Source organism: Netta rufina (assembly GCF_964035555.1).
Source record: "Netta rufina genome assembly, chromosome: 4".
NCBI classification, from domain to species: Eukaryota; Metazoa; Chordata; class Aves; order Anseriformes; family Anatidae; genus Netta; species Netta rufina.
In genome coordinates this window covers 20,737,670-20,765,573 of record NC_140127.1, presented here as the reverse complement: position 1 = coordinate 20,765,573, position 27,904 = coordinate 20,737,670, and the positions used below count along the sequence as shown (strand labels likewise).

At 43.6% G+C, this 27,904-nt stretch overlaps 1 protein-coding gene across 11 annotated transcripts in view; it reads right to left on the bottom strand.

The window, feature by feature from the left end:
- Window positions 1-2,130: 2,130 nt before the first annotated feature.
- Window positions 2,131-27,904, bottom strand: part of IRF2 (interferon regulatory factor 2) — a 40,636-nt gene continuing 14,862 nt past the window's right edge. For 7 of the 11 annotated variants that reach the window (XM_084286143.1, XM_084286139.1, XM_084286136.1 and 4 more), the window contains 8 exons: window positions 26,023-26,130; window positions 20,492-20,591; window positions 19,693-19,869; window positions 17,149-17,195; window positions 13,447-13,558; window positions 9,410-9,574; window positions 4,832-4,878; window positions 2,131-3,478 (listed from right to left, as the gene is read on the bottom strand). In XM_084286143.1, coding sequence (XP_084142269.1) covers window positions 3,167-3,478; window positions 4,832-4,878; window positions 9,410-9,574; window positions 13,447-13,558; window positions 17,149-17,195; window positions 19,693-19,869; window positions 20,492-20,591; window positions 26,023-26,109 — 1,047 coding nt within the window. In that variant the 5' untranslated portion in view covers window positions 26,110-26,130 and the 3' untranslated portion in view covers window positions 2,131-3,166. Of the gene's footprint in view, window positions 3,479-4,831; window positions 4,879-9,409; window positions 9,575-13,446; window positions 13,559-17,148; window positions 17,196-19,692; window positions 19,870-20,491; window positions 20,592-26,022; window positions 27,038-27,077; window positions 27,205-27,904 lie in introns of those variants that run through there. The other 4 variants (XM_084286140.1, XM_084286141.1, XM_084286138.1 and 1 more) reach the window with 2 other exon arrangements.

Below are 27,904 nucleotides of genomic sequence, written 5' to 3'. Positions count from 1 at the left end.
CTGGCCCCCGAGAGCAGGCCACCGCTGGGGTACACAGATGCCCTGCTTTTGATAAAGCAAAAGCCCAGCGTCAGCTCTGCTTACTTTCTAAGACGCTTTCCAGCCCCCACGCCACCGTGTGTCTGGGCTTTCAGCCGTAACGCTAGCACTAAACCCAGGCTGAGCCAGAGGCAGCAGAACTTCTGCATCCACAGACTAAATACTCCTCAGAGAATGAGAGTGCCAGCACTGAATTTACATTACTTGATGCTTTCCAGCCCTATGCAACGGGGCCTTCTCTTCCTCTCAGCCCTGACCCTAGCCCTAGGGTCTCAGCCCAAGCACTGCAGCCGTGGTTTCCCCAGCAAGCCCTCCTCAGAGGACAGTTTTAGCAGCAGCCTTCTGCTGAGCTCAGCAGCCCCTTCCTAGCCCCAGGTCAACAGCAGCTCTGGGCTTGCCTTTGTATGCAACCTTAACCCTAGGCTGAGCTTTGAGCAAGCACCCCAGCTCTTCCTTCCCCACCATAAAAATTCATCAGGTGATGGTGGGTCACAGCGAAGACAGAGGCAGCCCCTTCACAAAGGCACATGGTGATGGTACAAGAGGCAATGGGCCCAAGCTGCTCCAAGGGCAACTCTATCTGGTTATAAAGACAAAAAAAAATCTGCTGTGAAAACCACTGACCATGCAGTAAGATTGCCGAGTGAAGACGTGGCCAGTTTCTCTTGCTGGAAACACTCAAGACTTAGTTTGACATGGCGCTGGATAACCTAATCTAGGATCCTGCTTTCAGCAGAAGGAAAGGGGTGCATCCCCAGGGGCCCTTCAACACAGCTCTTCTGTGATCCTATAAAGCCACTGCCTAGAAACAGGAGCCTGTTATCTTAATTGTGTCTGGGAAACACTATAGAGCAACTTCCAACCTTGAGCTGGGAAGTTACAAAAAACAAAGTAGACTGTGTTAAGAAAACAAAAAATAATGAGGCAAAGCCTTCAGGATAATGGAGACTCAGTGTAACACCCCCCCAACACACACAATCTCTTTGCAGAAGATCAAACCTTCTGGCCTTTGGAATGGCCACTGGAAGGGTGAGTACACAACCCCCAAAAAAAGGACAGAGACCAGGAAGTCTCTGTTACATACACCAGTTTTCACTGTTACGAGTTTTCAGGCTCACTTCAAATACTGCTCTCGGCCGTCTTTTCCTCCCAGCTCTGACCAAAGCTCTAGCCCCGCGTCTTCACACACCTCTGAGTGCGAAACTGCAAGTTTCAGATGGGCTTGTGATGAAACTTGAAATTGTGGTATCAGGTTAAGCACACAGCAAAACCCTACTGGCCAGAACCTGAACCTTTTTAATAGACAACTAATACATCTCCCTTTGACACAGCCAATTTTGTGCCTGTTGCTGCTCATCAGCCACACATGCACAATACTCCACGTGCACTCGGCTGTCGAGTCAGTATCGGCCTGATAGGCACACCTGGAGAACACTCTGTGATAGCTCAGAGTATAGCACCTCACAGAACCAACAGCATGGTTTGCCCACCACCACCACGCAGTCCTGCAAGCCACTGCACACACTTAATTAGACACTCAACAGCTTCCCTCAAAGGCCCAGAGAAATCAGAATTTGTCATCACACAGTAGATGTTGAAAGCCTTGGGGGATGTTTACTTCAAGTGTATTTACTTGACTTCTGATTCATTCCACTAATGAAGAGCTATTGCTTGAAACTCTTCAAAAACGTAATTTTCTGGACAAGAAAACTGAGTAAACTAAACAGGTATCTACCAGGAACGGGGCAAACACAGCTGAGCCTGCTTTGGGCTGGAGATGGGCTTCCTCAAGATCCCTTCCATGAGGTGCCTTGCTCCAAGCCCAACCATGGAATAGCACCAGAAGAGGTTTCCCAGTTCCCAACCTGTTCACGTGAGGCCAAACTTGAGTAGGTTGCCATTAAGCTCTAGTTCCTCTTTCCACCTCAAGCTGTCTCGAGCACAGCACTTCCCACTCTGTTAGATGGGCACTGCAGAAACTGTAAAGATGGCTCATGCTAATTGTTCACTCTGAGGTCACATCCACCTATCAAACACCCATCTGGGGCTTCTGCAAGATTAAAAAAAGAGAGACAAACAAGAGGATTATTAAAAATTTAACTATATACCATATTTATTATCAATCCACAGGATAATCTGATTGCTACATGAGCTCATAAAAGCTATTTCACCTTTACAAAATTAAAAAAAAAAATGTGCCACAAGGATGTAATAACTGCTGATAACCAAGGACTGATTCTTAAAATTATAAATTTGCTGTAGAAAAGATTAAAAAAAATTATATTCACTTTAGAATTTTATTTTGAATAAAATATTCCCCTGTATAAAAAATAAAAAAGCTTGCTCTGGTTAGAATTAGAGTATTTTTCTTCTTCTTTTTTAAATCTGGGAATTTGCATAATATCTCTGTAATAGTTTTTTTTTTTTTTTCCTATTGTACCACGCGGCATTCAAGCATAGCAGATTAGAAAACAAACATGAGAAAAGCAGTCTTAAAATGTATGAAATCCACATGGGAAGTTTTAACTTCCTTTCCTTTCCTCTATTCTTTAAAGACACTTTAGCAAGAATAGCCTTGGAAAAGAATACAGGTGGGGAGGGACCTTCAATGTGCCATTAAGTAGAGCAAGGTAATAAAAGGCCTTTCATAAGTGCTTTCTTAATAAGGTGCAGAAGCAGACTGCAACGTTGCTAGTACTGCACTATGTACAATATTCACAATAGATTTTTTTATTTAAAAATATTCCAGCTAGTTCACATTTTCTCTTCCATTCTGAGGCTTTCAGTTCCATCACAGCCTTGACAGCAAGAAGCGCAGCAGCACCACTTCCCTTGTGGTCGGTTGGTCCTCATATGAAACACTGGAACCTGCGAGTGGGCCAAAGTTCTTGGGTTTTTCCTACCTAGCAACCTTGGAAGTCCGTCTGGGTTCAGGTGTACATACTGACGGCTGGAGTCCTGAGTTAAAAACACTCCGGCACTGGAGTCGGACACAGCAATGTTTTATATTGCCAAGGCTTTCTTTACCTTAGATTTGTCTAATGTGCGTCAAGGGATGAACCTCTCCTAGAGAAACATAAAATACAAAACCAAACAAAACGAAGCTAAAAAACACACTGTCAAAGGCTTAGCAGCTCTTGACTCTCGACTGGGTGATGTCTGACGTTTTCTTGATGACACTTGCCCGCGTCTCGCGGTCTGGCCGGCTGCTGCTAGTGGAGGCTGTGGACACTACTTGTGGCAGGGGGATGTCTGGGAACGGGGGCCAGGAGCTGTTGTAAGGCAGTGGGCAGCTTTCTTCTTTGATGGTCACCTGCAGGTCAGGCTTGTTGGCAACGAAAGTGGCCATGCTGGGAAGCGTATGAGAAGTGTTCCTCATTCCCAGATTGCTGAGATACTGTTTGCCTTCAATGTTTTTCTTCTGCCAATGAAGTCGGCCCTACAAAGGGGAAGAAGAATGAGGAAAGAATACATGAGTGAATGCACTTCGTAAGGTGCTCACAGGAACAAGATGAAGACAGAAACATCCACAAATTGCACAGGAGTTACTCCCTCTCTAAAATCCTACCTGCTGGCATTGAATGTCTTTGCTAGCTTTACTACCTGCTGACTTTGAATGTCTTTGCTCTCTGACATTTCTCCCTTTAGGAAGTCCTGTATCTGAACCTTGGTGGCTTGCTCTCCATCACTCAGGAGACCCTGCCCACTCTTCTGATGGAAAAGGAAGGCCTTACTGCCAGGGTGCCAGACACAGAATCGGACACAGAAGACCAAAAACTCAAGAGCATCAAATGGAAGTCTCCTCCATTACTGGGGAGAGCATCCTCCTGCCAACAGGCAGGTACAGAGACTCAACACCTTTCAAACAGCACCGCCCACATTGTCAACACAGGTAAGGCTGCTGGGAAAGTCAACGTCCCTTGATAGCATGTCCAACATCACAGCTATGAGGTTTGCCAAGGGAACACGAGCATCCTTTTCCTTCCACATCACACATGCCACAACGGCATGTTCTGTCAAAGGAGAGTCCTCGCTGGGTTTGGGGAGCCATGGAGCTCCCACCTCAGTCGCTACTGGTGAAGTAGCTGGTGAATTCCCACACTTCTCCTTTACCGGCTACACAAACCCTCCTGGGGCATTTTACTGAGCTTCCTGCTTCACCAAAGCAGGAAAGAATAGCAGCCCATCCAGCCCTCTGGTGCAGGGCAGGGCAAGAAACACTGTTATAACCACGCTGGCAGCAGGTAGCTGATGCTGAGCGCTAACTTGGTCTTCACTTCTCAGGAAAGCCTTTTGCCTCACATACCTCAAATGTTCAAGTTGCATTTCTATCATACATGTAAACATTTCCTCCAATTGTATGAGCTCAGATGCCATTTAAGGAAAACAAAGTGAGCGCGCTTCCAGCTGAGATGAAATGCTCACTGCCCAGCAGTGTCAATGCATGGTGCACACACACACATAGAGCACATGACAAAGGCCACTGGGTTGCTCTGTATTCACAAATTAGTTGGCACTGTTGATGGTTCGACAGAGTATTTTCTTATGCAAATTTATCGCCTTGTAGTTATGACAGATGAGGAAGAAGGAACTTGCAGAGATATCCGTTCTGCTAGGAAATCATCCAAACATATGTATCCTTTGAACCTTTCTAGTTTTTGTTTTTCTCTCTCAGCTTTTAAAACTGAATGTTTCAGTGGTAGGCAGTTGCAAACGTAGAAGACAAAAGAATACCTCTGGACATTATTTTGAGATCTTGCCCCAAAATGTTTAGACTTCAGAAAGCACTTACCTCTGCATTTTCTTCATCGCTTGGAACGCTGTCAGTCGTTTCACTTTCTGTCAAACAAAATGGAAGCAAAAATGAAACTTGTGTTATTTTATCTACAGTAGCAAGATCCAGCTCAAGAGGCTCGATCCACTTCAAAGAAGTACAAGCAAACAGAGCCAAGCCAAACAAGCAGGAAACAATAGCAAAGCACGGACCCCCTGTGCGAAGTAATTGAAGGGCTAGACCACAAGGCATCATTGAACGACTGGAGCAAATTCACATGGTTATCACGGTTAATACGGACACACCCTGGGAAAGACAGCAACAGAGGTGGAAGCAGCAGATCTGTGTAACTGCACATACTTCTGGGCAGAGGGAGGAGACTCCTGCTGGCAGGGAATGCCCCCCTCCCTCACCTGCTCTGGGCAGCTTGAGGCCCAGCTATGGGCAAAGTCCTTTCCAATCCTTATTTTTATCTCGCTGCAAAACCATCTACAACTCCACCCCAGAGGAGATAAGTGTGTTTTTGTTTCATAAACTGTTATCTCAATCTGCCGCCTCAAGGGCTCGTTGCCACTTCTTGCACTTTACTACTGCTGGTTTACTTCGCTTTTATTTCATTCTTGCCACCCTTGCCCAGTCCTTCAGCCTGTTTCTCTGCCCTCCACCCATGACTCCAGCACAGAGAAATGTAATGACATTCTGCACCAAAGCAGGACAGCCCCATCGCCTCTCACCCCTCCCTACTGCCTCTCTGGCCCTCACCATTTCAGCCAGAGCACAAACACACAAATACACACACAAGCTGCCACCCCTCCGCACCAAGGGACAGGCCAGCAGCTCCAGCAGGACGGCCATCCTCCTGCAGCTCAGCCTTGCTTGCAGAAGAGCCCGAAACCCAGGGCTTTCAGCTGTATTTTCAAGCCCTCTAGATGTCCCTGCTTGAACAGTGGTTGGACCAGAGGAGCTCCCCTGCGAGTCTCCAGAGCTCTTGAGGCTCGGCTAAGGACGAGGTTTGGGCAGAGAGCCATAAACTTATGGTCTGAATTGCTCCTTCAGACGTAAGGATCTAAACTGCACCCAGCATCCTGAAGCAAAGAAGCTGGCAGCTCAGCTACTGAATGCTCTGACTGCCACAGCTGACGCTTCACCTACTCCACAAGTCCCAGTCCCAGCATGCGGCAAGCAGAGGATCTAACTGTGAAGCTCTGTGAAGTTAACACTCTGCAGGGCTCCTCGTCCACTGGCCCAGGTAACGAGAGATGTGACAACGTGATAAAGCTGGTCCATTAAGCCAGACTGAGGGGAGAGAGAGGGGGGGAGAGGCAGAAAGTAATCTGTACAGAAGGAGAAATGGCCCTGGAGATAGAGTCAATAAGAGGGATCAACACAGAGACAAGAAGCAGATATTCCTTGACATGAAGAAACATGTGGCAACAAAAAAAGGGTGATGCAGATGAAAAGGAATCTATCCTTGATGTTTATACATAACAAAATGCTGAGCAAGAGATAGCACTATAGTTAGCATAGCCAGGGAAGCGAGCCACTCGGGGATGGAAAGTTAGAGAGGCTATTTGAATCAGGAAGGTTATTTGAATCGGTGTCAAACAAGACAAGGTTGACAAGAACAGCCTTGGTACTAAAAAAACGGATTTCATAGACGTCAGTGGAAATCTGAGGAAACTCGTAAGGGCCAGACATACCACTTGCGTGTGTAACCTCAGAAAGGAACTAGAGGTGTTTTTGAAATAAAGCAGATTTATGTAGGACAGCTGATACCTCCAGCTACCGTTTGTTGTTGTTGTTGTTGTTGTTTCAGAAGAGCTAAACTAACTGCTCTTGCACAGCTGTTCTGGTCATGCTCCTCCCTGCCAACCCGTGGCAGCACCTGACACAGGAGGCAACTCCACTCAGCAAAGCCACGAGGGCAGGTTCAGGGCTCCTTTATGGGCTTGTGTGTAACAAGATAAAATCTGAAATAGTCACAAGAATGTCCTACAAACGTCAGGGTTCTGACAAACCCTGTGGTGAAAAATGTGACATTTGTTCCTATATCCAGTTGGACCGTGTTCTCTCGCTTCGATTTATGCCCATTGCCTCTCATCTTCCCTCCATGCCTCACTGTGAGGAGCTGTGCTCGACCTTCTCAGTACCATCCCCGTAGGTGTGGATGGGCTGCTGTGAGGGTACCAGGACCTTTTCTTCAAGCCACAGTCCCTCAGTCAGCACTTCCTCACAGGACAACTGCCCCAGCCCCTGACCACCCTGGCAGCTCTTCCCTGCACTCGCCCCTGTTTGTTGCTTTCTTGGCCTGGGGGACTCAGAACCAGGCCCCATGCTCCAGCAGCAGCGTGACGAGCGCTGAGTAGAGGGGGATAATCACTTGCCTAGATCTCCTAGCCATAGCCCTGAAGGCTGTTGGCCTTCTCTGCAGCCAGGGTGCTCTGCTGGCTCATGTCCAGCTCCCTGCCCACCCCCCTTTGTGCAGAGCTGCTCCCCACTTCAGCAGCCCCAGCCTGAATTGCTGCAAAGGGCTCCTCCTTTCCAAAAGCAGGACTTTGTGTCCGTCCTCGCTGAACTGGCTGGACTTGGTGATCTTGAAGGGTTTTTCCAAGCTAGATGTTATCATGAATCTGTGAATTTCCTAAGGTTCCCATTGGCCACTTTCCTGCAGTCTCTCCGCTTTTTTCTGGACTGTGGCCCTGCCCTTGGCCATATCGACCGGTGTCCTTTATTTGTGTCTGCTGTAAGCTTCACAAGTGTGCATGCCACCACCTCCTCTGCTCACTGATGAAGATATTAATCAGGACTTGTTCCAGGACAGACCCTAGGAGAACTCTATGTCTTGCTGGCCTCTGGCTAGACTAACCAGGATCCTCAAGAGCTGTCTTAAGATGCATTTAAAGGCACGTCAGTGGCATGAAATCATCTCTGTGCTATCCTAGTTATGAGTTAGCAGGTCCTGATATAAGTTAGGTCAGCTCAAGACCACCAGGACACTAAGACAACATAAGGGGATAGCAGAACAACTTCAGACATGCTTCATTTATGCAGACTTCTTGCACTGACTTTAGGAAAGGTAGCTCAGGACTTGCTCATGTCCGGACGATTCTCTTGTCACCATATACATCCCTCCCTATTGTCACAGCCCAAGCAACCGCCACGACTTCCAGAGCTAGACAGTGACTCTTGTTTGCATCCAAGAACTTAGATCCTTCAGCCGATGTTAAAAGAAAGCATTGTTGCCACATTCACATAGCCAGGGAAAGTTTTGCAAGAAGCATTTGGAAGAAGGACAAGCATTTCAAAGGCCGCGTCTCCCACTGCTAATACGTTAGAGCACGCCCACCTGGTGCTGTGCAAAGCCCTTCTAAATGCTCTGGCCATTACAGACTAAACATGCTGGGAAGCACGATCATATATCAACGTGTGTGAGACTAACATTGGAGGCTATTCAAAAGAACATCAACTATTCACCCAGACCCAAAGATAAAAATTCCTACATTCATATTTTATGAAAATGTGTCTGGAACTAATTCAGCCTAATGAGTCAAAGACAAAACCATGTGTAAAATAATAAATTGCACTGGGAACAATTAATGCTCAATTTTGCCTAAAAAGATGACTTTTCTGTTTCTGCCTCAGTATCCTGAGGCTTGCAAGTTAGCAATATGTTAAAAAAGGAAGGACAGGTTGGATATGAAACTTTTTCTACTTTCAAATGTGGTTTTGCCCTGTTTCCTACGGAAATAAGGCTTATGTGATTGCAAGGACTCTATATAGCGTGCCCATGTGTGCATTTGTATCTGTTCTCCCCTTACAACTTCTGAATACGTTGTCAGTCTTAGATAAGGGATTAATAAGTGCCAAGACTCTTAACTTCCTACCAGTTTTATGAAAATAATGGGCCAGATAAAAATGAGAAACCATTAGCACCCTGACTCAGGGGAAAGCTTGTTATCTCAACGCTTACTAGATATCAGAGTATCCAGATGGGAGACAGACGTTGGAAGCCAGACTTCCACAGACCACTTGTCATCAGTCACAACATGGCTGTTGTAGTCTGCGGACTATATGCAACAAGACACATCCACTCCTCCAGGGCCCTCAGCTTCACATTTACATTATACATCATTAGTGCAGCCCTTAGCGCTCTGTACCCACTGTGGTAGGCATCACGGAAACATGCATCAGAAATGACCTTTTATCTTTAAAAGGTCAGGGTGCAAAGGGGACACAATATATGGGCAACGTACAATTTGTACCACTGAAAATGTCCCTCTAATAAAAGATGACAAGATATCTCTGCACAACATCTGAAAAGGTTATTTTTCCATTAATCACAGGCTACACACTGCAGCTTACATTTCCATCCTTAGATCTGCTGAGTGGTTTCCCAAGGTAAAATGAATATACAGGACTGCGAATTTTTGAGTTAAAAATACAAAAGGCAGCAGAACAGACATTTCTGAATCTGTGCCAGCTGCCCTGGAAAAGCCACCCTTTCCCCTCTGGTGACCCCTGCCTCTTGGCTTGACACTCCCGAGCAAATCGAGAATCTCCCAAACATTTCCAAAAAAGAAACACCAGGATGCTTACCTGCATAGGACGAGACAGGGGAGATCTGTAGGGGGTACAGTTGGCTCATGCTGAGGGGCTGTTCATCACTTTCCGTTGTCACCTCTACTACCTGGCAAACATCTGGAGGATTGGCAACTATCACCTGCTCCTCACTGCTGCCATCAAGGTGCGGCTGTCCTACAACTTGGAGTCAGAAGAAAAAATTGATTACTCGTTTTATGTCGACTCTGATGAATCTCTAAGAGCTTGTCCTTGGAGACTGCTTGGTATTTGAGTGAAATGCAGTCTTTAATATAGCCTCAGCACTTTCTTCCACATCCACCACCTGCTTTCAGAGGGACTTCTACAGGAAACCTGTGTGACATACTTAGTTTCCATCACCTTCAAAGACATTTCTTTTCCACTTGTGACAACTGAAAATACCTAACTTTTTCCTGGCTCTCATTCAAAATGCCCTCAAGCCGTCCCCAGCACACCAGCTGTCCAGACGCTTTCCCAGGGAAGACCACGGCCACACTCTCCCTTCACCAGGGCATACAGACCACGGCAATCTCTCCTAATCTGGGAAGCATCCTCACCCAACAAGCTGCCCACGTCCCACAGCCTCTGGATGGTCTTGTGTAAATTATGCATCATGAAAGCAAATGGGTCAGAACAGGCGTGCGGAAAAACAGCCACCTGGTCATGTAAAATATGTTAAAAAGCTGATTTATACATGACATGAATCTGCCAAAAATTTCCTCTCCAATCAGATGCTTGTTCTCACCGATCCTCGCAATGCCAGTGGTGGCATGTAGAAAATCACAGTTGTACTGCTAGTCTGTAGTCCCTGTGGTCTGTGACTGACAGCTACAGTCTGGTTAGTTATTAACAGATGGTTTTCCTATTCCCCCATGCACATAATATTTAATACCAAAGAAACATTACTTATTTCTACAAAGTGAAAGCACCATGGATGCTTTGTAAGCGTCCCAAAATACTTTGCAGCCACTAGGTGTGCTACAGAACACCCTTTTGAAACAGGGGAATAAACTTAGAAGTTACTTAGCAAAGAAGTACTGTTGTAAAAGCCAAAACCTCAGTTATCTGGAGCATCTTGAAACAATTCCCTTTGTCTTGTACAACCTCCCCTTTTGATCCCAGCAGCATGAACACATGACTACTGCATTAATCCAGCACTCAGCTGAAAGCCACTAGCTAGATCAGGACAACATGGATGGACAGAGAGACCTCAGGGGATGGCTAACCTGAAACCCCAGCTGTCCAAGAGAAAGGGAAGGACTACAGATATTCTTTCACTGGACCACAAAACATCAAGAGAAACAACCTTCATACAGATATATTCCTACCAAATTCAACAAGAGCTTGGAAAGATTTTGTGCCGGAAGAAATGTTTCAGATTTATTTGTGTTTTGTGAACTATTTTTAGTCTTAAACACGCTGTACAGTGATAAATGCCTATTTTAAGTTTTACATAGGAACAACTCTACTAAATCTTTCAGGCCCCAGTAGTCCATTCCACCTGGTAATGTCATTCTGGAGCTGGCCAATACTGGAGTTTCAAAGGACAGCCACAATTAATTCACCGAGCTATATGGTATCATTAGGAATTGAGACAGCACGTTTTTGTTCTAGGTTCATAATGGAGAAAAATGTGGTAAGTGAAGCACAGTACATCTTGAAATTCTTCTGTTAAGTGACCTAAGTAATCTGATTATTAATTAAAAAAAAAAAAAAAAAAAAGCAAAAGATAGTATCTTTTTCTGGACGGATTCAGGTAAATATACATGAATGCACATGTATACACACACAACCCATTCCTGCCTTCTATCTTTAGACAAGGTAAGAACACGATGTTTTGGAAAAGAAAAGTGACAGGTTTTTCTCCCAGGGAAAAGCTTTGTGAAGTGCCAGCCAACTTCTGGCAACTCCCCCAAAGCCTGGGGGATGTGCATTCTGTGAGACAATTCCAACATATAGAAAATTACATACATACCAGATAGTCTTTTTTCTTTTTTTTTCAGTTGGCCCACTACAATTACTACCATTTTGTTCTAGACATTTTATTATCAGTTTTCCTGGTTCTGAAAGGACCTGCTTTTTATTGGGCGGAGGGGGCAGGAGCACATGCGTGTGCACACTCACAAACACACACACACAGAGTTAATTTTTATCCAGGAGAAACCAGTATTGTGCAACACTGTTGGGATAAGAACAGGCCATCTGCACTGTTTTATCTTTCTCTTCAAGACCTGAAGAATTCTTACCCACCCCACGAGATAATTTCAGTGCAGCAAAAAATACTGCTCACTTGGGCAATGTGCCACCACTCTTCCTTGAGCTGCATGTATGTCAGAAGCACTGCAAGTGCTGTTTGTCTTTTCTCCCTGCCAGTTGACTTCCCTTCTATTCTGAAGAATATTTCTATCTATTTTACCCTTTCCCCCCTGTTTACATTAAATACCAGCCTGGAGTACTAAATAAGGACTTCTCTCCTCAGACTGGATAAGCAGCACACTCACAAGCCATTAATTAAACAACACTGGATCACAGTTACGCACCCAAACCTTGTTGTTCCACCTCTGAAAATGGATGCTAGGTCTATCCACAGGAGCAAAGGGAAAAAAAAGGCTAACCAGACATCTCCCTTGTGAGCTCAAGGAAAAATGAAGGCCCTTAAGGTGCAAACTCAGTTCTGTTCCTCTGAACATCTTGCTCAGTTTCCACATCAGCCCCTTTACCAGTTTTACGTTGATGTTACCAGTATGGCTCCTGTCCTGTAAATTACTAAGATCTGCTATGGTGCAACATGCATTCATCTCACAATAAAATTTAACAGGAGTTCAGGATACATTGCACTGTACAAAACTGAGCTGTTGCAGCAAAATTACTGTCTTGGATTTGGGGGAACAGCAGGTACATTTCAAAGAATGCTGTTAATTGATCTCTGTTTGACTTTAAGGTTGTAAAATAAAGCAAAAGTGTATGAAGCTTCCTTGCTGGGGCTGCATATCAGCTTTGGTGTATTTCGGATTTGTTTATGAGTCAGTCAGTAAACATACCACAATACTGTGCTATTCCTTTGAGTTATAAAGCCCTCTGTAATAGTAGGAGCAAAAATCATGCCCCAATACTTTTACAAAGCAAGAGATGATTAAATAAACTACCATAAAGAGAACAAAAGTACTTCTAGACCATAAAAGTACTTGGAGGAATGACTTCATGAAAAGCTGTGTGACCAAAAAATTGGGTAGCAAAAATAGTCACTGCATGTAATTTCTGCCATCTTTGCATACAGAAGATTAATATATTTTTCAAACACTTCTTCCTCATATATAAAAGTGGAATTCTAGAGAAAATGTTACACGGCTCACATTTCTAAGATTCCTCACTACAGTCACAACCTTAGCTGAAAAAGAGCTGTCAAGAACAGCCCCATTATTCTACCAAGGTCCAATTATTCACATTCTTCAAAGATGACATCTAATTCCTAATGTACTGGTTTCTAAATACAGTCTTCACTGATCTTTCTTGTTAGCTCTGTGATGTTAAGAACGGACTCTGATACTGAGGTAAAAGAACTGAGGTCCTCTATTTCATCTGTAGGTTTAAATTCACAAATAAAATGTTAACCTATACAAACCTGTTCTTTGAGCAATGGGAAACTGTGATCCAACTTTGGTCTAACTCCCACAGACACTGGCTACAATATCCTCATAGCTGAAGACTAGCCTGTATAGTAAGTTAATGTTAGGAAAAGCCACCTGAAGAAGTCTGTAAAAGCTTTGATCTCAGGGGAACAACCATGCTGCAGAAGTGCTGCTCACTGTCTCGGCATGGTGGTGGGGCTGGCCCACAAGCAGGACCTTGCATGTCTTGGGCTAGCAAAAAGCATGTAGACAATTTTAACTGTGTTGTTTTCCAAAGTGCAAAATGCTGCTGGAAAGGTGAGTTTGGCAGAGTCAGAAGTTTATTTCTGGTACCACCTATTTCATGAAATCGTGTTTTAATTCACCTGTATGCTTAGCATATATGAAAAGCATAGTAGTACTTACCTACAATGTTCACTGTACTGTCAACTTCATTTTTTATACTGGAGGGCAGGAAATAGTCAGAAGTGACATCATTTAGCCCATTAATCCCAAAAGATGATTCAACTGGCTCTTGCTAGAATGAAAACAGTACAGTTGGGTCAGGTTTGATTTATTTTAGGAGCCTGGACTCAGTTCATCCCTGTTTTCTGAGATGGTAATAAATTAAATCGCTTCTGCCTGCTGCATAGCCACTGCTCTGTTAGACAGTTTCAGAACGAGTAATTTGGCTCTCTGAGAAGCAGCCAGAGTTTATTCCACTTCCAAATCTTCAGCTTTGAAACTAAAGCTATTTTTAATTTTCAGATTTAGAGTGAGCCTTCAGAGAGCAAGAAATTAGTGTGCTATTTACTACAAGAGATTAACATTTGGAACAAACAAAGAAGAAACATTGCTTTAAAATGTATTCTATTTAATATTCATCCTTGCTCCCTTCCAAACATGCCGTATCTCTTAGCGCTCTCTTAAAGGAAGCCTTAGCTCCAGCATAGTAATTACTAAATTCTAGTCTTAATTTTTCTCTGCAGCAAGCCTGAAAGCAAACCAAGATGTTTACACTAAATACAGCCTTTTAGATCACATCATAAACATTACCACAGGGCAACAGCGTTGGGAAAACACCACCTGTTCTATATACACTGAGCTGTCCGCAAGACGCATACTCTGTAGGTCTGTTACACTCAAATGGGAATCTAAAGTCCTCCCTTCAGACTAGACACCAAAAATTTAATTCCACAAACTCAGGATTTCTTTAAAAAGCTATAGACTCTTTTAAAGAATTAACTACAAGTCCAACCTCCTCCCTGTTATGGGCTCCTTTATGGGGTTAGCAGATAGAAAGTCTAAAGCCTTCTGCTCCCGTTCTGGGCAGGCAGTGCCGCCACCAGAAGTGAGGTCCTGCATCGCTCCTGTCCTCACAGCATCTGCAGAGAGGTGCAGAACTGCTGGTGTGATCTGATGCCACAGTATGCCCATTTTTGCTACTCCAAATCACTTCATCAAGCACAGGGCAAAGGCAAGCCTCAAGGCTTGTGGTGCCAGCCTTTCACAGTACGAACCGTATGAACTGTTACCGTGGGGACGAAAAACCAGAGGAGAGTAAAGCACTAGTGGCAACCGGTCTTTGATGAGCCACACTGGTGGTGTCAGCCCACAAGTCAAAGGACCGGAAAAACAGCAAAAAAATAAAATTAGCTGCTATTGATCCATCCACAAATACCAACTGCAGAGACAGATGAGGACTCTGCACCGGAGCCCTGGTGTTGTGCAACGCCCTGGCAAACGCAGCAGCCCCCATGGGAATGCTGCTCACACTGTAACTCGCTCAGCTTTGCTGAGGCTTAGTTACAGAAACGTTTATTTAGCTGCCCTATCAAGCTGCAGAAATAAATATTAATCCTACAACTCAGGTGACGGTGCCAGATCCACAGAGGGACGTGGACACTGGCACAGTCGATGTTAAATCACTTAACTTTCCAGTTATGCCTGAAGGAAGCTAAACTGAAAGGACAGGGAAAGGTGTCACTTCGACTTAAACAAATGTCTGAATGGGAAGCTGCATGCATAGCCAAAACTACACGTAAGAGAAGGTAGAGATTAAGCCCTATGCAGTCATCTCAGCCCTGAACTCTGTCTCCAAAGGAAAGAGCCTGTTTCTCTTTGGGCTGCTCAGGTACCTATGGCCTCTCCTCCATTTGCCGAAAAACCCAGGAGATTCATCTGCAAGGTGGAGACCCGCTCTCAGCTCCTTTGCCTGAAGTGGAGCAGGGATTAGGTGCAGGCCAGGCCTCACACCCACAGCGGGGATGAGGAAGGAAGCACCCTCACTGAGCACCCTGCTCAGGCTTGGCCTCAGCAGCCCGGCAAGGCCTGGCACCAAGTCTCTCCAGCAAGGTCTGGCAGCTCTCCTCACCCCACCAGTGGTTGCCCTAGAGCTCTGGGCACCCACAGGGTCTGGCAGTGGTGACCCTGTTACCCTACAGCAGTTAAGAGGCTGGTCATGGAGCAGCCTCCCGCTCATCTTCACTAAGCAGAGGTTTTCCAGGCTCCAGCAAGGCTTTCAACAAAAACCACACAGCTCAGATCTCAGGAATCCACATCACCAAGCAAATAAATTTAAGCGGCTTTCAGTGTTCAAAAACGTGCGTTTGCATTAACTCATCCACCATCTTTCTTCACAGTTACTGCCTTCAGCACTCAACAGCCTGCCTAGCAGTGGCTGAGCACTGAATGAGCACCTATTTTATAAAGCCAGGTGTATTTGGAAGTCAACTCATGTACACATTTCTCAGAATAAAGGAGAACGGTCAGGACCTGGCCCCATATCAAAGCCTGCAAAAGGTAAGCAGCCATATCATAATTAGTGGCTGGCGAGCCATATACATGTATTCATAGCTATCAGCAGCAGGTGTATGTGCTGGAAGCACGGCCAGATCAGCCTGCTGCTGCTGCGTTGTGTGGCCCAACACTTCTGCACAGTTCAGGGCAACCAAGCTGGAAGAAGGCACCCCCAAAAGCTGTGAGCACCTCCCTGCAGGCTCCTACTCACAGACATAATGCTGTGTGTAATAATCTCCCCGACATCACTGGAACTCTCTCAAGCAGTATTGGTGAGATCAGTCTTAATGAAGAAGACAAGACTGTTCAAGCACCTCTACAGCTTTTAAGGTATTTAATATTTTGACTAAAATAAAGATTATGAAGAAGGGGAACAGCAAAGTGCTCCTGCCAGGTTTGGGAGGCATTGTGTGCTGCCCGACGCTGACCAAAGGACCTTACCAGAATAAAGGAGTGCTCTGACACGTAATTATACAAGTCACCAAAAGAGTTTTTGCCTTCCAAATCCAATTGCAATCAAGTCTTTTTACCAGGCCTCAAGCATTCACCTGGCTGAGGAATGAGAGCCACAGTCCCTGAGAAGTAAGCAGCAGAGGACGGACATTGCTACATGCTACTGCAGGCCATGCTTTCACTACTCCAATCCCAGATTTCAATGAAAGACCCAAGAACACAAACTTCAGTGAAGCCTGAAAGTCTGGAAACTTTGCAATTTACTTTATGAAAAAAAAAACAAATTGGACCAAATCTTGCCACTATTTAACAAGGATCTTCTTTGAGGGGCCTCAGCAGAACTGTGAAACCTATCAAATACCATGCTTTGTAGGGAAAGCAAATGGGAGTTTGGGTCCATGCTCTGAACAAGAAGAAATCTCATATGCTACCTGATGAGCTTTACAACTGAATTCCTCCAACCTACAGTGCACAAGATAGTGCAGCTCCGATAAAACGTCTCCCCCTTGCCTAAACGAAAATGAATTTCCAATGCCTTCTGCACAAAAGGTAGTTGCATTGTTCAGAAGCATTCCTTCCGTAATTACCTTATTTCTACTTACACAGACAAACAAATGGCAAACGTATTGCCAAAGCTGCCAGTTTTCCAACCTCCAGGCATTGCAACACAAGGGCTGTGTCAACTGATGACGTTAGTCATGGCTGTAACAGGCTTCAGGTTTAAAAAAAAAAAAAATTCAAAATAACTGTAGCTACTTAACCAAACCACAAGCATAGGAGATTTGCAAATATCCACAACATACTACTGGGGCTATTAAGAAATATTGCAACAGATTGTTTTCACAAGCTCTTACAGTATTAACAGCCGCTTCTTACCTTAATTTGTTTGAATTTGTCGTCCTTCTCGGACTTTGTTTTTTTTCCTGCAACAACAGAAAGAAGATCTCTTAAAGTTCTCTGTGCCATGACTTTTCCTATATGCCTTCTATATCCACTAAGAAATAGCCCCCAAATGTGCCTCAAAATAGTAGCACCTCCTAAGAAAGGGAGAGCTCATTTTGTTTAATTTTAAGCTCACTATAAGGGCTGGGCAGTCAAAAATTTACCTTGAGCACTTGGGTTTTGTGTTTCATTTTTGAAGGACTGCAAAAAAGAACCATAAATGGACTAAATAAAGTGATCTCATTCAAAAAAGCAAGGTGAAAAATATGAAAGAGTGACATACTAAGCACCCGGGACTGTTAAAGGAAAAGCAAACTTGATAAAAATACTCAAAGAAAAAAAATATCAAAATGCATTCCTAATTGCACTTGAGACACTCTAACTGTAGCAACAGGAAAAGGGAGATCATTCTTTAACATGTGAAAAGAGATCACAGTAAACTTCAATGCATTTTTGTAAATGGTTGCAACATGGGAGAAGGATTATATATTATAATTAACGCAAAAGTGGTTTATGTAATCATGCTGGATTTGAGAATGCAGAAAAAAACCCAAGGTGTATGGCCCTCACCAAACCTCCCTCGGCAGACCTCAGCACTACTGCCCCTGCTGTGTCCTGAAGGGACCCTAATGTGAAAGCTCAGACCTGCTGATGCAAGCTCTGCTCTACCCTGCTGTTTGTACAGACGTGTCCCAGGAATTTCTCCCATCCGTACTACAAGACAGCACTTCGAATTAGAAATGTTTGCAGACAAATTCTTTTGCCCTCACTCATACATAAATATAGCCACATGCCATGTAGAAAGGGCAAGTGAGAATATATACAAGGCCCAGAGTATGTCAGTTGTATAGTAACTGGATTTGTAGTGGAATCTTCTCCTGCACGGAGCTCCAGAATCTCATTTTTCATGACGAACTTTTCTAGCTCTTACAGCTATGAGAGGAATCTACCACAATGGGACAGATTGTGGTTCATGGATATATGCCTGAATGTAAAAAATACAAGACAGATGAGAGATCGGAAACAGTTCCAAAGCAAAAATTCTACTTTTTCCAGACTGATCTTCATTTCATAGTATGATTCTGCCCGTGAAATGCCAGAGTTAAATGCTTCCAACCACAGTTACCTTAAACTTAAGATGTGCCTTTTACTTCTCAGTTTGAGAAAATAACAAATTGAGCACTAGGTGAACCGGATTTGATTTTAGAGGAGCATTATACATTGGGATTGCAGGTTATCTTTTAATCCAATACTTCTAGGCTCTAGAAGATACCAGAGGAAAAAGGAAGCCCATCTTATACTCCATAAGACAATAACAAAGCCATAAAGAAACCGGTGTTTCTACTCAAAAAGAAACCACTCATGAGATTGACCTGGTGGTTGGATCTTCTCCTGGCATGTAGGAGACCTAAAGCCTACGACAAATCTGAGGAGTTTAAACAGTTTCTCATGTCACCACTACCATGCCCTGGGGGCAAAGAGGACAGCCTTTTTTTTTTTCATGGTCTTGTTTAACTATGTAACTAAAGAAGTGGCTCCATGGTTTAACATCCTGAACAGAGATCCTAGGATGTCAAACCTGGGAGTTTGTTCCTTATATAGGAAACACAGATGCTGAATTTGAGCTCCCAGTTCCACATGACAGCTGAGTTTGGTCCCTGCAGCCTACAGAACCAGCTTTTCTATGTAGGCCACAGCTATGCTTGAGAGTACTGCTCCCACTCAGCTAAAAGGAGTGTGAGCTTATTTCTATCCTTGCTTGGAAACAGACAGAAAAATGCTTGTCACCATATTCTGAATGAGTTTTACTGTGCCAAATGCACAAATGTCGAACATCCTCTATTCAGCCCCCTTGACTGAAGGAGACCCAGTTCTCTCATGAGAGGTAGGGAATAAGCAGATATGGCTTTATGCTGCCTTCACTCACTAGGATACCTCACAGGGACTGAGATTTTGAAAGTGGTGCCACAGAAAAATGAATAGAGGCTCTCCCCTGTGGTATTCTCAGCTTCCTAAAACTGTGCTTTAGTTCAGCACTGTTATTAACACCTCCCGCAGGAAACATTTTTCCTGATTCAAGTTAGGGGTGTTTGTCACTCTGCAAATCTTCAGCTGCTTATGCCGTATCACTGTCCCCTATCAAGCTTGGCCCATTTGGCAGCAGTTACTGGCAGCCCCAAAATTTAAGCAAGCAAGGTACACGGGACTAGCATCTGAACACAGCTCCATCGGCTTTAACAGAGCTATCACCATTTACACAGACCACCAGTTATTGTATCTCATCGATCCTCTCTCAAAGTAGCTTATTCTCTTAATTGAATACAGCCCATTTTTCATGCAGAAGTTCCTAAGTTCTGGGGAACACCTGGATAGAACAGTCTGACTTTACAGCAGGAGACGTAAAATGGCACGTTATGCAGACCCCATAGCAGCAATGCACCCAACAGCAATTTCACACTCGCAAACTCTCTCCTCTACCTTTTTTGGAAGGTCTTTCAGATAGTGGCAGCATCCGGTACACCCTGAAGGCATTGTTTCCTTTCTTTATACTTTTGTCCTTCACTTCTTCTATATCTGGCAGAGAGTTCATAGCACAGCGGAAGTTTGCTTTCCATGTCTTTGGATCAGGTTTATCTACCCCCGACTGGTATTTTCCTAAGCAAGAAAAGAGAGTTAGGCACACACGATGCATAACTGAATACCCCAGGCAGACTGATAGCAACGCAGGTTAACTCCAAGGCATTAGTCTTTGGTTCTCAAGACGGGCATTCAAACAACAGCTGAGGTTGCAAGAGCAAGCGAATGCTGCGACCTCATTCTCATGCATGTTTCTCGAACACATGATTAAAAACAGTTTCTGTTCAAGAGAGACCTAGGGCACTGCGGATCAGATGCAACTCTACAACAACGTGGAAAAGCTTGCACAGCATTTACCTTTATTATGTCTGGCTCAAATCCATAGAAACACATAAAAAGCCTAAGGGCCCAAGTCTACAAAGTGCTGAGCATGCTCTACTCCAAACAATTTTGAACCCGATCTTGTTAACGTTTAAATCAATTAAGTTTTACTGTGTACCTAAAATGCAAATGACTTATGGCCATTCAATAAAGCCGGGGAGTACTGCAGACCTTGAAAAAAGCACTTAGCCTCCCACAGATCTGGAAGCTTCAATTCATTTACTGTGTTAGTAAAAGCAAAGACATGAAAGGAGGAAAATACAACTCTTAAAGGGAAAACAAAGTGAAAACCTGTCCTGCAAAAAGAGAGTCCCAATACCTGTGTGAATTGCCCAGTTTCTAAATAAGGGAGCATCTTTTTCAACATCCCACCCATGTCTTGCAGCATGCATCCATGGAATCTGAAAAATCTTCTTCTCCTGGAAGGGAAAACAAACAGGAAATGCCGATATTGATTGACTTCAGGGATTTTCTGATGACTTTAAGTCACCCATTTAAAAATGCACTTCCAGCATCTGCAAATGTTTTGCTTCCTTCTAACCCAGTGCTGCTGTCACTGAACTCAACAGGAAAACATCCACTGGCGTCAGTGAAAGCAGAATACAGCCCCAAGTATATGAAATACTCAGATGCCCCTTCGTGGACTACGAGACTGGCAGCTTTCCAAGCTGACACATGGATAAAACATTCAGTGCTACACATTTTCTAAACATTCAAAACGAGGGCTAGTTTTTGCAGCACGGACATTTTTATGATTAAAAAAATCAGATACAAAAGTAAACAACCATAGGAACAGAGCTAATTCAAGGGATTTAGAATTCAGCCAGTAAAACTAGCATGGTGAAAGAAAGGGCTATCTAAAATGTATGAGCTAATCAAACAGGACGTGTATCAAATGTAGACTTCTCTGCAGTGGGATAAAAAAAGATACAGAACACCCATGTGCAGGGGTGGAATTAAAAGTAGCCACACTTCTTTTAGCTCAGAAACTTGAGGTTGAAGAAAAGTAGATTTAAAGCAATCCAAAGGAAGGCCTGTTTGTTTGTTTACATAACACATAGTTAAACCAGGGTGTGCCTTATGTAGTGGAAGTATAAACTGATTCACAAAGGGAACAGAAAAACTTGTGGAAGATAAGTACACTGGTGACTGTCAAAGATGATGGGCTCATATGCAACTCCACCTCTGGGAGCACAATGCCTTTCAGAGCTCAAACAGCACGGGAGTGGGAAGAATCATATTCCCCCTGTGGTGTCTCCTGTACTCTTTCCAAGAGCACTTCACCCAGGCCATCATCAGAGATAGGATACTAGGCCAGATGGATGCTGGGTCAGATGTGCTTTCATATCATGTAACACAGGAAAGAATTGCTATGTAATGACCTAGGGGGTTGTATAAGAACACTCATGTCTGCAAAGCCATGAAAAAGGGTTTTGTTCCACAAACAAAATCCTCCTCTTGGGCAGGATACACCTTACCTGGCTTTAAATACAGATATCTTACACTGTAAGCGCCACCCCTACCGGTTTAGATTTCTTTCACAGCTAGTGAAGAGAAAAGCACTTTCAGGGCACAATTTCCTTCAACTCACCAACTGAATTACAACCCCAAATTGCCTCTTTCTCTCCATTAAGTGCAAACAACTTTAGACAGCAGCCCTTATTTAAATGACTGCTTTGTAGATGTCTAAGGTCGGCTGAGATAAATCCTTTGCCCTCCCCCCTTCCTCCAACAACAGCTTTTCTTCCTTGTCTGTCAGGTTAATATTTCACTAATGTCAAGGTAAGGCTTATTTCCTCTCCTTTCTGGGTGATCTTTGCTTTTTTGAGCCTGCATTTTTTGTCACCTTCAACTATTTTCTCCAGTCCCTTCCCATTTACATTCATTTGTTCAGAACCGCATTCTTCCCTTTTCGCTTCATCTTTTAATTTGGTGAAATCACAGATCTAACGTGTTCTCCATTCTCCTGCACACTCTCACACACTCCTTCCTTTTCATCCATTCTTCATCATTTGCCTCACGTGCCTTTTGCCTCCTATCTCTTCCCCCTCTACATATTTAAAACATCTTAGAGATATGCTCTCCTCTTTCCCCAAGTACAGTTGGTCTAAAGAAAGTTTCAACCCCACTTTCCTGTGGTCCACAGCTCTACTGTGTTCATCACCATGAGAATAAGCTCTATTGCCTTTACTCTCCTGCAGACAATGATTAGCCTGGAAAAAAATACAGGCCCATTAAAAAAAATCTACAAAGAACTGCATGAATAGACCAGACTAAAAAGTCTTCTCATGTTTGGTGACAGGAAGAAGTTTCAACAACGCTACACGATGCTACGGAGGTTATTCAATTGATTTCATATTCTGCAATGACATCCAAGAAGTTCTTTAGGAATTTGCAGACTGAATAAGACTACAGACATAGCACCATGTCACCATCAGTGGTACTCACTGCTTCAACAAAGGTGCAAAGACCTTCTCAACTGCAGTCTACGTGTTCGTTACAGAAAGTTCTTCCTAATTCCTGATGTCTCGGAGCACAAGGGCTTACAGCAAATTGTAATACAAATAACAAAATCTTAGAATCTACACGTATTATAACTTTAAAATATAAATAATTTTACATACAGAAACATTTTCTGACCAATTATGAAAAAAATCTGATTTTCTCTGAAGCCCCACAAGACTGCTTACTGCAACGACACCATGTGGCTGTGGTTCCACGGCGTTCTGCTCTAGTTCACCTAGATCCCCCCTATTTAAATATTATTTTTTTATTTCACAAATCCTTTTCCAGTTAATGTTTATTAACAATGAGATTAATAGGAAAAGGCTCAGCACTGATTTTTCTTAGACTTGGAAAATCAAGAGCTCTCTAATGCTGCACTTCATCACCGTACGTTTGTGTAGGAGTCTTGAGTTTGTATAAAAAGTTAGGCTCACCCAAAGTCAAAAGCACAACCCAGAAAACTGCTGCTACATAACAGCAATTGCTGCCACAATCCAGTGGGGATATCGAAAGGGAAAAGGTGTCACATTCTTAGAAATAAGCAGGAAGAGGAAAACGGTATTGAACACTTGAAACCCTAACAGTGCAAAACACTCCAGGCAGGTGAATGAGCATGAGATCACAGATTAGTTAGAAAGTCACAGGACACATTTTAAACAGTGACCTCCGTTTGGACGGTAATACTCCAAGCAGCCATCAAAGCAGCTGGCTGCCTCTCGGCTCCCGTTACAGCTACTCTGCATGTTTTCACTCTAATTTCCTTTTCCAGATCCATGAGGGACGCTGACCTCCCATTATCCCCCTCCTCACACCACCTCTGCCCTCTGCTGAACTATGTAATTTCCTTCACACCTTCCAGTTTGCCTCCCAGGGATGGTAAAGAAATTCCCCTTCTCCCTTACGCTGTTCAGCAGGATAAAATGTTCACTAGGGAGGTGCACAAGGATTTATCTTTTACGCCCTGTAGAGAAGGGCTTGTTCTGGTGGGGAAAACATTAACAATGCAGTGCAGAACAAAGCAGGAGGTATAATGTGATTAACTGACAGCAGAGGAAGGAATTAGGTAAGTCAGCTGTTACCTGACTTGTCATTTTTAAATGAGAGAGGTTTAATTCCTTCCTCGGTCTGGAAAAAAATTCCCAAGAAAAGGCAGCCAATGACAAACATAGAGCCATACTCATTTCTTCACTAGTTAAATCTTATTTCCTTAAGAGCTGTGCACACAAGTGAGTGCCATTCTCTTGCAATCTGCCCCATCTTCTTTTCTTTAATGTGAATTGTCCTTTGCCAAACTGACTGAAATATACAAACCCTGAAATCCTACAACTTCCAGAGTCAGTTCTGTCTGTACCAAGCGTGCTGTGACACACATGACACTTTATCATAGATTCCATGCATGGCTTTGTTTACGGTCAGGATTTACAGTAAAAATAGAAATATTTTTGGTTTAATGATTCATTGTTGGAATGGATTTTTAAGCATTTTTAAACAGAAACGCTCAGAAGTGCAATTAGCTTGAGCACAATAAAAGCAACTTGGGATGATACCAAATCTGAGGGTAGAGTGGGGAATCGGAGTTTAACAAACGTCAGTGCAGGCCACGTAGCCTGGTGCACTCCTCCTGATAGGGGCCAGAGCTTTGCTCTAGAAAAAAAAACAACTCCATTTCAAAATGCTTTATTTGTGAGACAAGCATTGATCAATGTAGAATATGCTAACTAAGGACAAAATCCCCTACCGACTCTTGCATGCAAACAGCTTACGCCAGAAGCACAAGGCAGAAACCGCTGCAACAACACAATCAGAGAGCTGCCAGCACTGAACAACATGACATGCCTTGCAACACGCCTTTGTAGGCTACTGGACTGAACTTAAAGAGTGAATCCCTTAGCACAGAGGCTGTGTTTTCACACTGCAGAGCAAGTATGTTTCCAGGATGTACTGAGAAAGGTTACACGAACATAACCTGCAAACACCACCACTACATTTAACAGTAACTTGCTCCAATCTGAAATACTGTGTCCTGATGGAGAAATTATTCTGGAATCAAACAGAGATTTTCCGGAAAGGACAGCAGAGGTGGATCATTAGCAGGAGAGACCTGACACAGAAGTAGAGATAGTAAAAGAGAAGAATCCATAGGGACCTGAATACGGTATTCATATTACAAAGACAACAGTAAAAGCTGCTCTCTTCCTCCTCTTCAACTATGACCCCATTATGCAAGAACAAGGACCTACTCAAATTCACAGGGCAGGTAATTTGGGAATGGATAAAGCAATATTTATTTACCCAGTCACAGCATGTGAGAGTTACTGATGCAGGATGTTCCTGAGAAAAAAAAAATTGCAGTCGAAACTTATAGGGCAGCTGATAATTTTATAGTCACAAGTGTTTTTAGCTTTGGAAGCTGAAATAAAAATATTAATTGCCATTCTCCAGTGTTAAAAATTAACATCTAAGCCCAACATCTACTATCACAGGGAGAATACTAGACAAACTAGACTAGTGTCTTAATCAGAATGGCAGTTTGTATGGTTCTGCACCCACTTTACTGCATTTCTATTCATTTTGATGATAATGTGGGCTTTGTAGTTAAAACTGCTCCATTCTTTTCAGTATGGTGAATTGCACTTCTGCATACTGCAGAACACAGGTAGTATTTTGGGGGTTTATTACTGTTCAAAGTCTCAAATACACCGTTTTATTCAGCCAATTAAGAAGAGTTCTAATTGGGTCCTAACATTTTGGAGTTATGTTCACAGAGTATCTAGTGAACTAGATACTAGTGAACTAGTATCACTATGAGTCCTGGACAAGGAATAGTAGTTGGGGGCCTGGTACAGAAAAACTTATCTGATTTTTTCCCAGGTTCGCTGCTTTGAGAAGTGTAAGAGCATTCACCCAATTCTGAAAGAACAGGCCATCATTTCAACTCGGAGGTTAATGCAAAATACACTATTCCACCTCAGAAGAGCATTTTGTTCAAAATCTCTCTGATGCTACTTGGTGAGCAATTTGTTCCAGCTTAAAAAAAAAAAAAACAAAAAAAAACTAACGGAGTCTTTGGGACGGTTTTTTCAAAAGAGTTGGAGGAGGGAAAATGCTTACAAACAAGCCACAAATCTAGCAGGCAAATACAGAGAGCTTCAGATCTGGAATGTGAGCCCAGAAGAACAGGTTCAGCAGGAAGCATTCAGCTTTGCCCTCCCTTCTTATGTTGCCCCCTCGAAAACCAGGAACACTGATTTACTTATGCAAACCTCTGACACTGCTATTAAGCACCTTTTTCACACACACACACACACACACACACACACGTGTGCACGTGCACACACACCTTACCTTATTTATCCATTTCAGCCCCGGTATTGTGTTAGAATTTATTTGTTCTTCCAGCCATGGGCGCATCCGCATTCTTTCGACAGGCATTGTTACCTGCACTGCAAGGAGCTGAAGGGAACAAGGGACAACGTTACTTGTTTTCCTGGCAAAACCGTGGTTCCCCCATCTACCAGTACAAAACACAGACTTATTAAAGATTTGCAGGCATTGAACAATTGTAAACATTATGCAGACTTTGGATCTGTGTAGGAGCCTCCCCTCGGAGTAACAGAAACCGTAAAGCTTTCTCCTCAGAAGAAAACAGTCTCGGTACACCTGTATTAGTACACCCTTCACCTGAAGACACAAGGCAATAGCAACAGCTCTTCTGCTTATACAGGCAGGACACCAGAAGCCACAAAGAAAATCTGTTATGCTCCAAGAGCCCTCTTTTTTTGGCCCGTGTACCTGTACTTGCAGAAGACTTTTTTTTTGCTACAAAAAAAAAAAAAAGTAACCAAAGGAAAGCAAAACAAAACAAAACACAGGAAACACCGCTGTACTAGCTAAAATGATGTATCTACTGACTCGAGTGTTTTCAGATGGCTGTTTCTGTCCCGTAGACCTGATAAAGAGAATGAAAAATATATTCACATTGCAGTTATTTTCAGACAAGTTTGGTTCTGGCTGCACAGGACAACCCCTTCCAGCTTTCTCTGATCAACCCTGCCACTGATTTTTTTACTACATTTCGATACTGCTTGGCTGGGAAGCGGGCGCTCCACAGCCCCTTAGCTGCACCAGGCCGTGTCACACTATTCAGCAGGGCTCAAACCGACGTCTTTCTCTCTCACACACACGTGCACGTGACCCTGATGCCATTTCCCTGTTTAGAACGGTAAATTATTGACATAAGAGTCCAAAGTCTTGAAGCCAAGACAGATAATTTAAAAAACATTAACCTATCTCAGGCACCACTCCGAAAGTGCCAACCAGCACTAGATGCAGATGAAAGCACCGCATTAAACTCCTGTTAAGCAGCCTACGATCAATCATTTCCACGTGCAAGTACTTGCATTTAGGCTTCTTCTTCTCTCCCCCACTACACCAGGCTCAGCTCCTTCCTCTCCCCTTTGTTCTTTACATCTGTGCTCACTGCATCATCCGTAACTTCTCTGCTCTGCTATTCTTGTCACCTTTGATCTTAAAAAAAAAAAAACGAAAACACAGGAGAGAAAACAAAAAGACTAGGCTACATATTTGAAAGCACACAGCAACGACACAAATGTAAATGGGTTTGTTCTTTTTTCCTATGGGAGTACAGGCATCAGGCAGACTAACAATTAGGCAGTACCAAGCCCACACCCAGCACAAGAGGAAGAAAAACGTTCAAAGTTTCCTCTCATTGCTCTGAGGACATGTATTTCCTGAAACTAACAGGGAATTAAAACCTGAGAGCAACAATAAGGCTCCCTGATATGCTCAGAGAATTTACCAGCCGCAGCGCTCACGCTAATCTCTTAGCAAACTTATTGGCATTTTATTTATTGCTGTGCAGAGCTGGTCACTATAGCTTCAGCCTCAGCCTTTTCCAATGACCAAAAATGTCTAAAATAGCTCAGAAAATGTTTGCAACTGCTCGGCTCCCTTTCAGATTCATTTCAGATATGAAAAAGCAGCCAGCCCCAGAGCCCAGCAATGGTCGGATTCCGCTGCAAAGCCCCGGCCTGTGCAGGAGCAAAGCAGTTTTCTGAGTGATGGCGGCATGCTCCTAAAATGCACGATACCCTTTTCAGATATGCAAAAGTACGGGCACTTCTTACAGTGCAGATGCACGCAGGCCCCAGCAGCCCTTCCAGCACCAACTGCCTTATCTCAATCACACAGTACCATCATCTCCCTC